Source organism: Schistocerca nitens, chromosome 4, assembly GCF_023898315.1.
Source record: "Schistocerca nitens isolate TAMUIC-IGC-003100 chromosome 4, iqSchNite1.1, whole genome shotgun sequence".
Classification (NCBI taxonomy): domain Eukaryota; kingdom Metazoa; phylum Arthropoda; class Insecta; order Orthoptera; family Acrididae; genus Schistocerca; species Schistocerca nitens.
This window is the reverse complement of record NC_064617.1, coordinates 776,689,549-776,704,463: the sequence shown is the minus strand read 5'-3', so window position 1 is coordinate 776,704,463 and position 14,915 is coordinate 776,689,549. Positions and strand designations below refer to the sequence as shown.

Below are 14,915 nucleotides of genomic sequence, written 5' to 3'. Positions count from 1 at the left end.
ATAGGATTGCGGGTAAACTACTACAAACAGCATAGTGAACGCATTATTGTGGCCAAGATAGACACAAAGCCCATGCCTACTACAGTAGTACAAGTTTATATGCCAACTAGCTCTGCAGATGATGAAGAAATTGAAGAAATGTATGATGAAATAAAAGAAATTATTCAGATAGTGAAGGGAGACGAAAATTTAATAGTAATGGGTGACTGGAATTCGGTAGTAGGAAAAGGGAGAGAAGGAAACGTAGTAGGTGAATATGGATTGGGGCTAAGAAATGAAAGAGGAAGCCGCCTGATAGAATTTTGCACAGAGCACAACTTAACCATAGCTAACACTAGGTTTAAGAATCATAAAAGTAGGTTATATACATGGAAGAAGCCTGGATATACTGACAGGTTTCAGATAGATTATATAATGGTAAGACAGAGATTTAGGAACCAGGTTTTAAATTGTAAGACGTTTCCAGGGGCAGATGTGGACTCTGACCACAATCTATTGGTTATGAACTGTAGATTAAAACTGAAGAAACTGCAAAAAGGTGGGAATTTAAGGAGATGGGCCCTGGATAAACTGACTAAACCAGAGGTTGTACAGAGTTTCAGGGATAGCATAACGGAAAAATTGACAAGAATGGGGGAAAGAAATACAGTAGAAGAAGAATGGGTAGCTTTGAGAGATGAAGTAGTGAAGGCAGCAGAGGATTTAGTAGGTAAAATGGTGAGGGCTAGTAGAAATCCTTGGGTAACAGAAGAAATATTGAATTTAATTGATGAAAGAAGGAAATATAAAAATGCAGTAAATGAAGCAGGCAAAAAGGAATACAAACGTCTAAAAAATGAGATCGACAGGAAGTGCAAAATGGCTAAGCAGGGATGGCTAGAGGACAAATGTAAGGATTTAGAGGCTTATCTCACTAGGGGTAAGATAGATACTGCCTACAGGAAAATTAGAGAGACCTTTGGAGAAAAGAGAACCACTTGTATGAATATCAAGAGCTCAGATGGAAACCCACTTCTAAGCAAAGAAGGGAAAGCAGAAAGTTGGAAGGAGTATATAGAGGGTCTATACAAGGGCGATGTACTTGAGGACAATATTATGGAAATGGAAGAGGATGTAGATGAAGATGAAATGGGAGATATGATACTGCGTGAAGAGTTTGACAGAGCACTGAAAGATCTGAGTCGAAACAAGGCCCCGGGAGTAGACAGCATTCCATTAGAACTACTGACGGCCTTGGGAGAGCCAGTCCTGACAAAACTCTACCATCTGGTGAGCAAGATGTATGAGACAGGCGAAGTACCCTCAGACTTCAAGAAGAATATAATAATTCCAATCCTAAAGAAATCAGGCGTTGACAGATGTGAAAATTACCGAACAAATAGTTTAATAAGTCACGGATGCAAAATACTAACGCGAATTCTTTACAGACGAATGGAAAAACTAGTATAAGCTGTCCTAGGGGAAGATCAGTTTGTATTCCCTAGGAATATTGGAACACGTGAGGCAATGCTGACCCTACGACTTATCCTAGAAGCTAGATTAAGGAAAGGCAAACCTATGTTTCTAGCATTTGTAGACTTAGAGAAAGCTTTTGACAATGTTGACTGGAATAATCTTTCAAATTCTAAAGGTGGCAGGTGTAAAATATAGGGAGCGAAAGGCTATTTACAATTTGTACAGAAACCAGATGGCAGTTATAAGGGTCGAGGGACATGAAAGGGAAGCAGTTGTTGGGAAGGGAGTGAGACAGGGTTGTAGCCTCTCCCCGATGTTGTTCAATCTGTATATTGAGCAAGCAGTAAAGGAAATGAAACAAAAATTCGGAGTAGGTATTAAAGTCCATGGAGAAGAAATAAAAACGTTGAGGTTTGCCGATGACATTGTAATTCTGTCAGAGACAGCAAAGGACTTGGACTAGCTGTTGAACGGAATGGACAGTGTCTTGAAAGGAGGATATAAGATGAACATCAACAAAAGCAAAACGAGGATAATGGAATGTAGTCGAATTAAGTCAGGTGATGCTGAGGGAATTAGATTAGGAAATGAGACACTTAAAGTAGTAAAGGAGTTTTGCTATTTGGGGAGCAAAATAACTGATGATGGTCGAAGTAGAGAGGATATAAAATGTAGACTGCCAATGGCAAGGAAAGTGTTTCTGAAGAAGAGAGATTTGTTAACATAGAGTATAGATTTAAGTGTCAGGAAGTCGTTTCGTCCAGATCATGAAAATATTATCAATGTGTCAAAACAAGAAAAAAGGTTTTAGGTGACTAGATAAGGAGTCCTCCTCCAGATGGCCCATAAAAAAGTTAGCATAGAATGGTGTCGTGTGAGTACCCATGGCAGTACCATGGATTTGTTTGTAGATTTGGCCTTAGAAAGTGTAATAATTGTGGGTCAGGATGTGGTTGGTGGGGAGGATTAGAAAAGAGGAGACAACACAAATTAGAAAGAGTCATCTGTCGAAAGACCTGCCTCTTTCCTACTACCTCCTCCTTGCGCTCTTCGCTACCCTGTACCCACCTCCATCTGTTCAGGCATCTCCTTTCAGTAATTAAGAATCTGTAATCACATGTGAATGGTATGCTATTGCTACAAAAAGAACTAGTGCACGAAAGCTATTGTGAATGCTGTTTTCTGTCAAGCGTTCCTGTGCTCCACGCATTGATCCACTTTAGATGACTGGATCCTTTTAGTTAATGATTTTTGTGTGTGCCATTATGGTCTTTCATACTAGTTTTGAATTTCCTTTCACAGTGTTTGTCATGATAAGCAATTTGTGTGTCATCTAAAACAAGTCAGTAACATATGTGATTTTGGAAGTCAGACAACAAAATACTCTCCACTCTAGAAAAATAGAGTGCAGGAGTTTGGATCTTAACCAGTGAAACAGTATTTCCTGTCTATACCTTGGTTATTTTTATTCTGATCTATAATACTGTATCTATATTTTGTTGGAAGCCACAGTATGGTAGGAAGCAGTAGTCTTCTTCCCCATAGTGAGCAAGATGTCTCTGAAAAATCTCCTACTGGATATGCATCTATTTCATGCTAAAATTCTCATTTATTATAGCATGTTTGCTCTGATGGGCGATTGATATTACTGAGAACACTTAAAATTTCAAACTGTGCCTTGAGTATGGTGAGTGTTAGGGGGTTTCATATCCCATTTCTTCCCTCTTCACAGTGGCTTAGGTCAACCAACCACAGACCAGTTATTCCTTATGTATAAGATCATTGAAGCAACAGTTAAAAGTTAGTTGCTCTTGATGAAAATGACGGTGACTGTTGCTGAAAGAGAGAGATTTTACTCTAATGTGAAACAAGAAAACAACCCAGAAAAATGTTACATATGTATTAAGTTACTTTCTGAGAAAAAATTTGCTATTTTGAGACTGAATTTAATTGAACTGTTTACATTATCAATATGTAAAAACAACAGTAGTTTATGGTAGCAAGTATATGTTTTATTCGGTGACTGGTTTCAATAGTGATGATCATCTTCAGATTGACCTGTATCCTTGAAGTTAACAGAAGATGCAAATAAAATATATAGCCTCAATTGGTATTGCCACATGATATAAAAACCATGATAAAATTATGGCAAACACATGTGCCCATAATATAGTCCTATATTACAGGCTGTGAGTGTTTCTCATAATTTTATCATGTTTTTCATGCCATACGAAAGTGCTGATCAAGGCTGTATATCATATTTACCATTTTTGTCCGTGCAGGATGCAGATAAATCTGAAGATAATCATTACAATTGAAACCAGTCATTGAATAAAACATGTACTTGCGATCATAGATTGTTGTGGTTTTCACATGTTGCCAAACTTTGGATCACTATTATCTTTAAAGTGACCATATCACCCCTCATCATGTTTACTTTATAACTGTAATCATAAAATACTGAAATTTGCTCTATACTGTAGGACCCAACGAAAATGGAAGCAGGTCATGGGAACCACTTTTCAATTATGGATTATTGCTAGCAATACAGAATGAACCAATTACCAAATTACAGCTCAATTCCAAAACAAATAAAATTATTGTAGATCACGTTATTGTCTTTACAGAAGAAAACTTTGCTCGGTATCTGTCTCATTAGTCACCGAGATTGCTTCTCCTGTACATACTTTTCTTAAATTCAAATGCATGTGTTGGTTAATCAAAGTAATGCAATGTAACAAAAATTACTAATTACTATAGTCAGAGTCACGAACGACCGCGGTTCACACAGTTCAAGGCACAGATAGGGCTCACATAGTTCCAAGCAACAGTTGCAATACGCTCGTACCCATTTTCTGTGCATTGAAGAAAGCAGGTGTCCTGCAAATTGCTTGCTTATGTAGAGTTGGTTGCCTGCGTCCAATATCAGTGATGACAGCTTTGCAACTAAGAGAATAAAAGTTCACTAAGTAACTTGGTACAATCATTTTTAAGTCTCACATTGACTAAGACATTCACAGCATGGCTCTAAGAACACTACTGAACTCTCACTGGCTGTCAGTGAATGCTTGATGTAGGTGTGCAGGACAACCTTAAACTCATCTGCCATCGTTTGTGACTCCAACTGTAGTGGCTTATAACCAAATGAATGCTAATGGATGTATGTATTGTTTAGTCCAGAGGTCCTTTTCTGTGGGTACACAATACCTCATCCAGCAGAAACAAAGATGCATTTCAGGATTCAAACAAATGGAGCACGAGCTGCTGATATTCTGAAAAAGGGCATTGAGGATTTGGAAAAGGTGTGTGACCACATATTGGAAGTGTTTCAGGTAATTAATTAATTAATTAATTAATAATAATTAAAATTTGTTGTCAGATGTCTCCCCCTTTTGCAGTGATAGCTATTAATGTTATATGTTTGAAATATTAAAGTTCTTAGTTACTAATGTGGGAGATATATCCTTATAAGAAATTCAGAGGAATTTTCTGTTGTACATAGTCATATTATGAGCATTCTTTTCATTTGCAGGCAGAAATGGAAGAGTTTAAAGCACCCTGAAACAAATTCTTTTACGTTTTTTCAGAAGTCATTGTGTAATGAGATACTATTTATGGAACCATAATTGGTTACATTTGTAATGTTTTGTACTATAAATTTTATATTATTTTGAAATAAAATACGTTTGATGCTTTATATGTAATGTATCTTATTGTACTGTATTGTATTGTATTTTATTGTCTGCAGTTGTTTGTGATGCTCATTATCAGAATTCATATCTTTAAAAAATAGGGATGATCAAAAAGTTTCCATTGGAATGTTTTGTTGTAGCAAATATGCAACATAGTGTCACTCAGATGCGGGTAAATAAGCACTGACATGTAGTCAAAGAATTGGTGTGGCATTTGTGTCTTGACGTGTGTGCGGTAAATGTGGAAACATGAATTATCGTGATAGTGATATTATTACCAAATGCATCCAGACAGGACCAACATGCTGTTATTCTTTTGTTGGCTGCTGAAGGACAAACACTGGTAGACATCCATCAGAGAATGAGGAATTTGTATGAGGCAGCATGTCTATTGAAAACCACCATTGTGGAATGGGTGCTGCTGCTGCTTTACAATAACAAATGTTCGCATATTGCAAATGTAACTGCAAAACTTACGCAAACTCAAGTGGGAGACACTCGAGCACCTGGCCTATAGTTCTCGTCTCTCCCCTTGTGATTATCACACCCTCAGTCCCTTAAAAATGACCTTGAAGGGTCGACGATTCCTGTTTGACGAGGATGTATGACAGGCAGTTATGGACTTCTTCACACAGCAGGACATGGCATTTCAGCAAACATGTGTCCTAAACCTGATGTGTCAATTGGATGATAGCCTCATTTCTCATGGCAATTCTGACTGACTGCCAACTGTACAACTTTCGAATAGAAACTTTTTGATTGACTCTTAATAATAATAATAATAATAATAATAATAATAATAATAATAATAAAGAAGTTCGCCTCAACACATTCACATCTAACTAAATTATTTAACAGTTACATTGCAGACCCATACACATTCCCTGATACACTTACACATGGAATAACTTATCTGAAACCTAAAGATCAAGCAGACACACCAAACCCAGCTAAATATCGCCCCATAACATGCCTACCAACAATATACAAAATATTAACTTCAATCATTAAACAGAAATTAATGACACATACAACACAGAACAAAATTATAAATGAAGAGCAAAAAGGCTGTTGCAAAGGAGCACGAGGATGTAAAGAGCAACTGATAATAGATGCAGAGGTGACATATCAAGCTAAAACTAAACAAAGGTGGCTACACTACGCATACATTGATTACCAAAAAGCTTTTGATAGTGTACCCCACTCATGGTTACTACAAATATTGGAAATATACAAAATAGATCCTAAATTGATACAGTTCCTAAACATACTAATGAAAAATTGGAAAACCACACTTAATATCCAAACAAATTCAAATAATATCACATCACAGCCAATACAGATTAAGCGTGGAATATACCAAGGAGACTCATTAAGTCCTTTCTGGTTCTGCCTTGCTCTGAACCCACTATCCAACATGCTAAATAATACAAATTATGGATACAATATTACTGGAACATACCCACACAAAATCACACATTTGCTATACATGGATGATCTAAAACTACTGGCAGCAACAAATCAACAACTCAACCAATTACTAAAGATAACAGAAGTATTCAGCAATGAATAAGTATGGCTTTGGGAACAGACAAATGTAAGAAAAATAGCATAGTCAAGGGAAAACACACTAAACAAGATGATTACATATTGGATAACCACAGCGACTGCATAGAAGCGATGGAAAAAACGGATGCCTATAAATATCTAGGATACAGACAAAAAATAGGAATAGATAATACAAATATTAAAGAAGAACTAAAAGAAAAATATAGACAAAGACTAACAAAAATACTGAAAACAGAATTGACAGCAAGAAACAAGACCAAAGCTATAAATACTTATGCCATACCAATATTGACCTACTCATTTGGAGTAGTGAAATGGAGTAACACAGACCTAGAAGCACTCAATACACTTACACGATCACAATGCCATAAATATAGAATACATCACATACATTCAGCAACAGAAAGATTCACATTAAGCAGAAAGGAAGGAGGAAGGGGATTTATCGATATAAAAAACCTACATTATGGACAGGTAGACAATTTAAGAAAATTCTTTATAGAACGAGCAGAAACTAGCAAAATACACAAAGCAATCACTCATATAAATACATCGGCTACACCACTACAATTTCATAACCACCTCTACAACCCTTTAGACCACATAACATCAACAGATACGAAGAAAGTAAATTGGAAAAAGAAAACACTTCATGGCAAGCACCCGTATCATCTAACACAGCCACACATCGATAAAGACGCATCCAACACATGGCTAAGAAAAGGCAATATATACAGTGAGACAGAAGGATTCATGATTGCAATACAGGATCAAACAATAAACACCAGGTATTACAGCAAGCATATTATTAAAGATCCCAATACCACAACAGATAAATGCAGACTTTGTAAACAACAAATAGAAACAGTAGATCACATCACAAGCGGATGTACAATACTAGCAAATACAGAATACCCCAGAAGACATGACAATGTCGCAAAAATAATACATCAACAGCTTGCCTTCCAACATAAACTTTTAAAACAACAAGTTCCTACATACAAGTATGCACCACAAAATGTACTGGAGAATGATGAATACAAATTATACTGGAACAGAACCATTATAACAGATAAAACAACGCCACATAACAAACCTGACATCATACTCACCAATAAAAAGAAGAAATTAACACAACTAATCGAAATATCCATACCCAATACAACAAATATACAAAAGAAAACAGGAGAAAAAATTGAAAAATACATCCAACTGGCTGAGGAAGTCAGACATGTGGCATCAGGATAAAGTTGACATCATACCAATTATACTATCAACTACAGGAGTCATACCACACAATATCCACCAGTACATCAATGCAATACAGCTACATCCAAACATATATATACAACTACAGAAATCCGTAATTATTGATACATGTTCAATTACCCGAAAGTTCCTAAATGCAATATAACACATACCGTACAGTTAATAGGAAGTGACGCTTGATCAAGGTCCGCGTCACTTTCCATTCTCAACCAGACTTAACGTCTGAGAAAGTAAAGAAATAATAATAATAATATCTCACAGTTGTGCTCTTGAAGGAAAAATAGATGATTGATGGAATGATTGAAACTCTGATCTCCCTCCCCCATCCTCTACTCCAAATCCTCTGTCCTCATGTAACACAGCAGCGAGTCAGTAAGCAAAATGTTGCCACATATATATATACTACTACAGGTACTCAGTCATGATACAAAACAAATGAGATGACAAAACCTTGTCCAATACTGCTGTGCAGTGTGTAATCTTCACCTAACAGTGACTATAATAACCCTTCGAAGAGTTCACAACACAGTTAATACTTAAACGGTAACAGTGGTTTCCTTGTGAACAGTTTAATTAAGACAAAGGCTTAGTCTTTTATTTTTGCAGACTATCAAAACTGACTGTATTTCTTAAGTGTATCTTTCCACATCATCAATTTGCAAATAAATGCAACAAATACCATTCATTGCACAAATCTCCCAGAAATTATGTGCCACAGTTTGAGATGGTGAACAGAGACTGTGTAAGATCTCCTTACTAGTAGCAATATAAATTATTAAAAAGTCTTATTTCAACGTGTGGAGAAAAATAATGATATGCTTTTGTTTAAGATTGCCATGACTTTGAAAGTGCCGTAATTTATTTATGATTGCTTCTTTGGTATATTAGTTTTGGTGTTACTGTGTCATATCACCAGATACGACTGACATAAGAAAAGATTGGTGTGGAGTGGTAAGTACCTTTTGCTGCATGCAAAGATGCATCTGGAATTGTAACTAAAGGAGTTACCAAATCATACGAAACCATACAAGAAGTAGTGAATCAGATGGTATACAAAACTGTCATCTGTCTGTGTTGTCAGTAATCTATTTTGTCTGCTGGCAGCATTTCATGTGATGCATTTTGTTCAAGCCAGTGCATGGCAAATATAAAGTGCAGTTTTGCAAATGTATATTAAAAGCTCAATGATATACGCTGCCGGAAAAAAAATTAATACACCCATTTAGAGATTTCCAATTCACTCAAGATTTATTAGTGTAACAGTGCAAATGGAGTAAATGAAATGATTACATTTACAGATCAGTAGCACAAGCAGTTCTGATGTACCAGGTATTGATGTATGCTGAAACACCCATGTTAGTACATGGTGTAGCCTCCACCAGTGGCAATGTAGGTGCTGACTCTGACATCCAGTCAGTTGTACAGATTTTGAATACTGTCCTGTGATATGTTATGCCATGCTTTCTCATCCTGTTCATGTAGTCGCACAAAGGTGAATGAGGGTTGCAGCTTATTGGACTCCAGACCTTAAGGCCTGTGGTGGGGCCAGTGTGTCTTGGATGAATGCACTCTACAACTCTGCACTCACCAGGTCTACATTGTATGTGCGAACAACCATCACTTGTGTGCAGGCAGATTCATCATTGAAGACCATGCCGACCCATTCTATCTTCCAAGTGATCCTCTGACACAGTCAGTTGAGCTGTGCATATCGATGCTGTGATGTGTCCATAGTCACACAGGTAATAACCAATTTGCAGCAGTTTGTGTTGGCACATCTGAGCTCAAAAACCCTCTTATCTGCTCTGTGGTAGCTCTATAGTCTGCCACTGCTGCTCTTACAAAACGATCATCCCGGTGAGCGTCTGTGATGCGCGGATGTGTAGAACCTTGTCTAATGGTTTGAGAATGTTCACATGACTATTGATATTAGTATTGTTGCACAACTGACACATGTCCAGCTTGTGTGACAATTCTCGGGAAGGACCATCCTGTCACTCGGAAGGTCACAATTTCATCCCTTTCTAATTCGCTCAGTTTGCTACAGGAAGTACGACTGTATCTCTGTGGCATGGTTGCCTGAAGCATGGTTGGCTGCTTGCTTCACATGTTTGCACCACACTGCCCTGGCTGTGAGCATTTTTTGTTAAAGGGTAGATACAGATGGCCCTTGGTAGCTATGCCACTACGCTATCTGTTGGCAGACGAAGTTGAAACCATTATCAGTACATCTGCTAACTTAATCAGGCATTTGTAACATTTTGCTGTTTGCTTTTTAGGTATTTAGTGTAAATATCAAACAGAATTTATTATAACACTATTTGTATTAGATTGACTTCCTGAAAAATGGAAATGTGAGGTCTGGATCAAATTATGACTGTGCAGTTTTTATGACCAAGGTTGTTGAATTGTCTTACATATGTCCAGCTGCCCCATAGTGTTGTGTTGTTGTAGTGTTTAACTTCTGTTGATTCTTTCTTATCAAAAACTGGGAGAAGGTGATCTATGAGTAGGGTTACCACATGTCCTGATCTTGTAGGGATCGTCCCTACTTTACTACATTTGTACTGTGTCTTATATGAGTATGGTGGAACACCCTCAAGTCCACAGTTTTGGTTTGATTTTACACTTTTACTTTTTTATGTGATAGTACTCGATTATAAATTTGATATTCTTAAGTTTATCATCTTGTTTTTGTTACTCAAAGCCAATATGTGCAAAATACATGTGTGTGCAATGAAATAATTGGTTTAAAAGCCATTTGTTTTGCAACTTAGTTTTCATAATAGTTTGAAGAGGCAGTTGTACTTATGGAGTGATTGAGTGAAGCTGTATTGACATATTTCGTACTTTTGATGTTCTATAAGAGCAAAATATTATTGTTCTTGTGATTAATTTTAGGTTCCAAAGTCTGATTTGTGTTTAAAATGCTCAGTAGATTAAATGGAAATTCAAATAAAACTGTCAGTGTATGTAATGGTGACAAAAAGTATGACTGAATGAAACCCAAAACAAAAAAGTAGAATGTGCTCATTTCATAGAGAATGGTTTTAGGATAAACAGTTAAAAAGTTGGTTAGCTAAAAATGGTTATGAAGGGATGGCAAACTGTATTTTTGTGTGAGGTGTATCATCCCAAAAAACAAAACAAAATTGAAATCATTTGCTTTTGGCCAAGGTTTTCAAGAGGTTTTCCATAGTTGATATAAGTGTGCAGAAACCAGTAGTCCCATTTCAAATATCCTCAGTTGGGAACCTCCCTCTCTCAGACCTCAGTCATTAATGGAAACAATATAACATAACTAAGTGACTTTAATTTTCTTCTAAGGCTTAGTGTCTAAGAAGGCTACTGAGTGAGAAGACGAAGTCTTGAGATGCTGGATTTGTATTCATGATGATGGAAGTTCAAATCAATGTCTTACCATCCGGATTTTGATTTCCCTAATTTGTTTAGGGCAGATGTGGAGACATTTCCTGTGGTAACCTGCTGGGTTACCACACCTTTCAGCTGGTTTTTCCATGTCATAATCCACCTGTAGATGTAGCCACCTCATCCAGCCGCAGCTGAAACAAAGCATTGTGTTGCCGCTCCAGCTGATGCGGAGCTCAGCAAAGCGTGCTACCTTGATGCTCACTGATCCAGCCAGAGGCACTTTACAGGACCGGCTGCCAGGCGCAGCCCCGCGGGCACCTATGTGAATGTGCAGCCCAATGTGTGTGTGCCAGTGTACACCTAGTGCCACCACTAATACTCTGAACTACACCTCCTATTAAAATACAGTGCAGCATCTCAGAAATACAGTTCTTCACTCACGGTGTTTACCTTTGTTCCACTGTACTATTGTTTGATACTTGGCTTTGCTAGTGACTTGATTACACTGTTGGCCTGCCTGTGTTATCTGCCTATTACGCTTGTGAAAGTTTTGTGCTGCTCCAGATACAACTGTTTAGTGCTGTGCTTGTTTTATTGTGTTGAGAGCTACAACACATTTGGTGATGTCATTGATCAGACTATTGTGTGCTATGAGTAACCATGGATCATCCCCAACATTTTCCACCATAACTACTATAGTTCAATTCTTTTATCTTGGCAGCTCGCGCATTCTCGCCCAGATGTGGGAGATTGCTGCGTTGCCAGTTGCACACGACGCACGCGCCAAGAGAAGCAGCGCCATAGTATAGCCTAGTTCGCAAGCTTACGTTTAGGGGGGAGCGCACAGTTCATGAAGTAAAGCCACCACGGCCGCATTAACCCTTTCGCTGCTACAGAGATGTGCTCCCTGCATTCCGCGCTGTGTGCAATTTTGTCACTGCACTGCTCGCTTGTGCTGACACATGGTGTTCCGACTGCTTTGACACTCTTATCATTCGATTCCACAAAAACTATTTGGCCCAAAAATTAGATTTTTACACATCTTCTTGACTGATACCTTTTATCTGAAATTTAGGTATCTTGTCCACATTTCATTCTCAACATTGTAGCAACTAAAATCGACCATACGGAAAGTATACACTATGGACTTTTACCTCTGCAAACTCTTCAAAATTTCGTGCAATGGTTTACTACATTTAATGCTGCACAATAACTGGGTTGAACATCGAAACAAAATTAAGTCCTTTATGGGGGAAAGGTATCAGTCAAGATGATGTGTAAAAATCTAAATTTTTGGGCCAAATAGTTTTTGTGAAAACGAATGATAAGTGTGTCAAAGCAGTGGGAACACCATGTGTCTGCACAGGCGAACAGTGCAGTGATGACAAAATCGCGCACAGCGCGGAATGCGGGAGCATGTGTCTGCAGCAGCGAAAGGGTTAATGAAGAGAGAAAGCACTAGAAATTGCATTCAAATGAATAAAATTCATGAAGTAAGACACTTCGATATTGTTTTTAAATAAAGAAAATATCAAGCACTGCACAAGGTTTGAACCCTTCACCTTTCGCTTACCACTCCAACGCCTTAACCGTTACGCTAACGTAGCACGTCCTACAATGCAACTCCATGAGGTCTCTAACAGGTCACGCAAAATACTGACAAATACTGTTGGTATGACTATGAATTACTCACACTTCGTCGAAGTACAATAGGAAATAAACAATTACCGCTGTTCTTTATTGCGAAAAAGCGGTTCGTGAAATTGATACAAACACCTTTCCTTGGTATCGCCTGAATTAGGAGTCTTATTGCTTGTTTGGTTTAATTAATTAATAGAATATGAAGCAATTGGTATAAGGAATGCTTTTTCCAAACTTTCCATAAAAGAAAGTCTGCTATCAAGACATTGCTTTTGTTCTATTACTTTATAACTGAATGTTTCTAAAACTGAAGACACTCGTCCGTGCTCTGCTCTGCAGTCGAGATCCGGCAACGTCGTTCTCTGTTCGTTGGCTGACTGTGTTTTGTGACGTCAGATGCGCAGAACAAACCTAAACTCGGCCGCCAACATAAATGATGCACACTTTAGTATCAGTTCAGCCACCTCACTCATAAAACTTACCAAATCAAAACAAAATCTATGATTTGTAGCAAGATCAGTACCAGAGTGCAGCGAAATCACGTGTGACTGACTGCGCTTTTGTCTTTAAAGGACAGCCATGAGTGCTGATAGGCTGGCCAGCCATTTGAGGGTCTGTAGTCAGTGCTTCAGTAGCGACAGCAATACTTGTCACTTGAAGCAGTGCCATCTAGCATTTGTCATTGAAGTCCATGTCTTTTAGTGGGCTTTCAAGCTCGCAGGGCCGAGATACTGTATCCTTCCCCCTGAAATGGGCCCATAGCACCAGATGCAGCCTCGACGATGCTTGGGAAGGCGAACTTGTTGCATACTTGGATTGTCGGCATTGATACTCCCCAGCTGGTAGGAAGAAACATACATCTGGCAACACCGGGTCCAGGGGTAAGAATAGGCTCGAGGTATTCCTGCCTGTCATAAGAGGCGAGTAAAAGGAGTCTTGCACATTTCGGCCTTTTTGTGATGGTCCCCTGTAGGGTTTGACCTCCATTCTTCAAAATTTTCCCAAAGAGCGAGCCAACTGGGGAAGGGTGCCTTACATGGTGCATAGTGTCCATCGTACATTGAGATCTTTAGCCCTGTTTCTTGACGTCGCATTTCAGTCCCGCTCATTCTCCATCTCTTGGGCATGTTTTCCACCATCCACTATGCAGTGTCACTTTCTGAGTCAGTGATGACCATGGACTTTTTGCACTTGATATCCAGCACGGTAGCCAGTCAGTTGTGGGGGGGGGGGGGGGGGGGCTGCCATGAATCCTGTTGGTTGTAGCCCCCTGACCACACAGGGATCACTCTGCTAATGTCTGCTCCGTTAACTCACCACATATGCCAAGGGGTAGATGCCCATCCCCCTGGGGCATCGGCGGGACTCCTGGCAATGGCCATCCTGCCAGGTGTCCTTTGCTGCTCCCTGGTCGGAGTGGGTGGCATAAGGGCGGATGACACACGATGAAGTGTAGTCCATCATCTCTTGCTGGTGGTGAAACACGAGCAGTCATCTTTAAGCGTTCACGAGCTCAATTCAACACACAGACGTACGACCTCGAGTAGTTCACCTCCCTGGCCACACCATGGGAGGAACGTCAGGCTAAGGATGGCTGCGGACCTTACTCGCCCCAGTACCTTGTATATTCAAGAGCTGATGGGGAATCTTTCATGACGATGAAGCCTCATTTTTTGTTGAGCATTTAGAGGACAAGTTTGGGGAGGTGCAGGGATTGTCCAAAATGAGATCTGGGTCAGTCTTGATCAAAACAGCATCCTTTGCCTAGTCATGGATGTTACTCGCTTGTGACAGGCTGGGGGATGTTTCTGTAACCTTCACGCCCCATAAGAACGTGAATATTGTCCAGGGTATCATATTTCACAGGGACTTTCTTTTGTAGTCTGACGATGAGCTGTGCACCAATTTAAGAGTGGC

At 38.9% G+C, this 14,915-nt stretch overlaps 1 protein-coding gene across 1 annotated transcript in view; it reads left to right on the top strand.

Annotated features, from left to right (window-relative positions):
* Positions 1-5,152, top strand: part of LOC126253129 (probable DNA-directed RNA polymerases I and III subunit RPAC2) — a 68,464-nt gene extending 63,312 nt beyond the window's left edge. Inside the window, exons 3-4 of the mRNA XM_049954259.1 lie at positions 4,631-4,787; positions 4,988-5,152. Of these exons, the coding sequence (XP_049810216.1) occupies positions 4,631-4,787; positions 4,988-5,017 (187 nt within the window). The 3' untranslated portion in view covers positions 5,018-5,152. The remainder of the gene's footprint in view (positions 1-4,630; positions 4,788-4,987) is intronic.
* Positions 5,153-14,915: the final 9,763 nt, after the last annotated feature.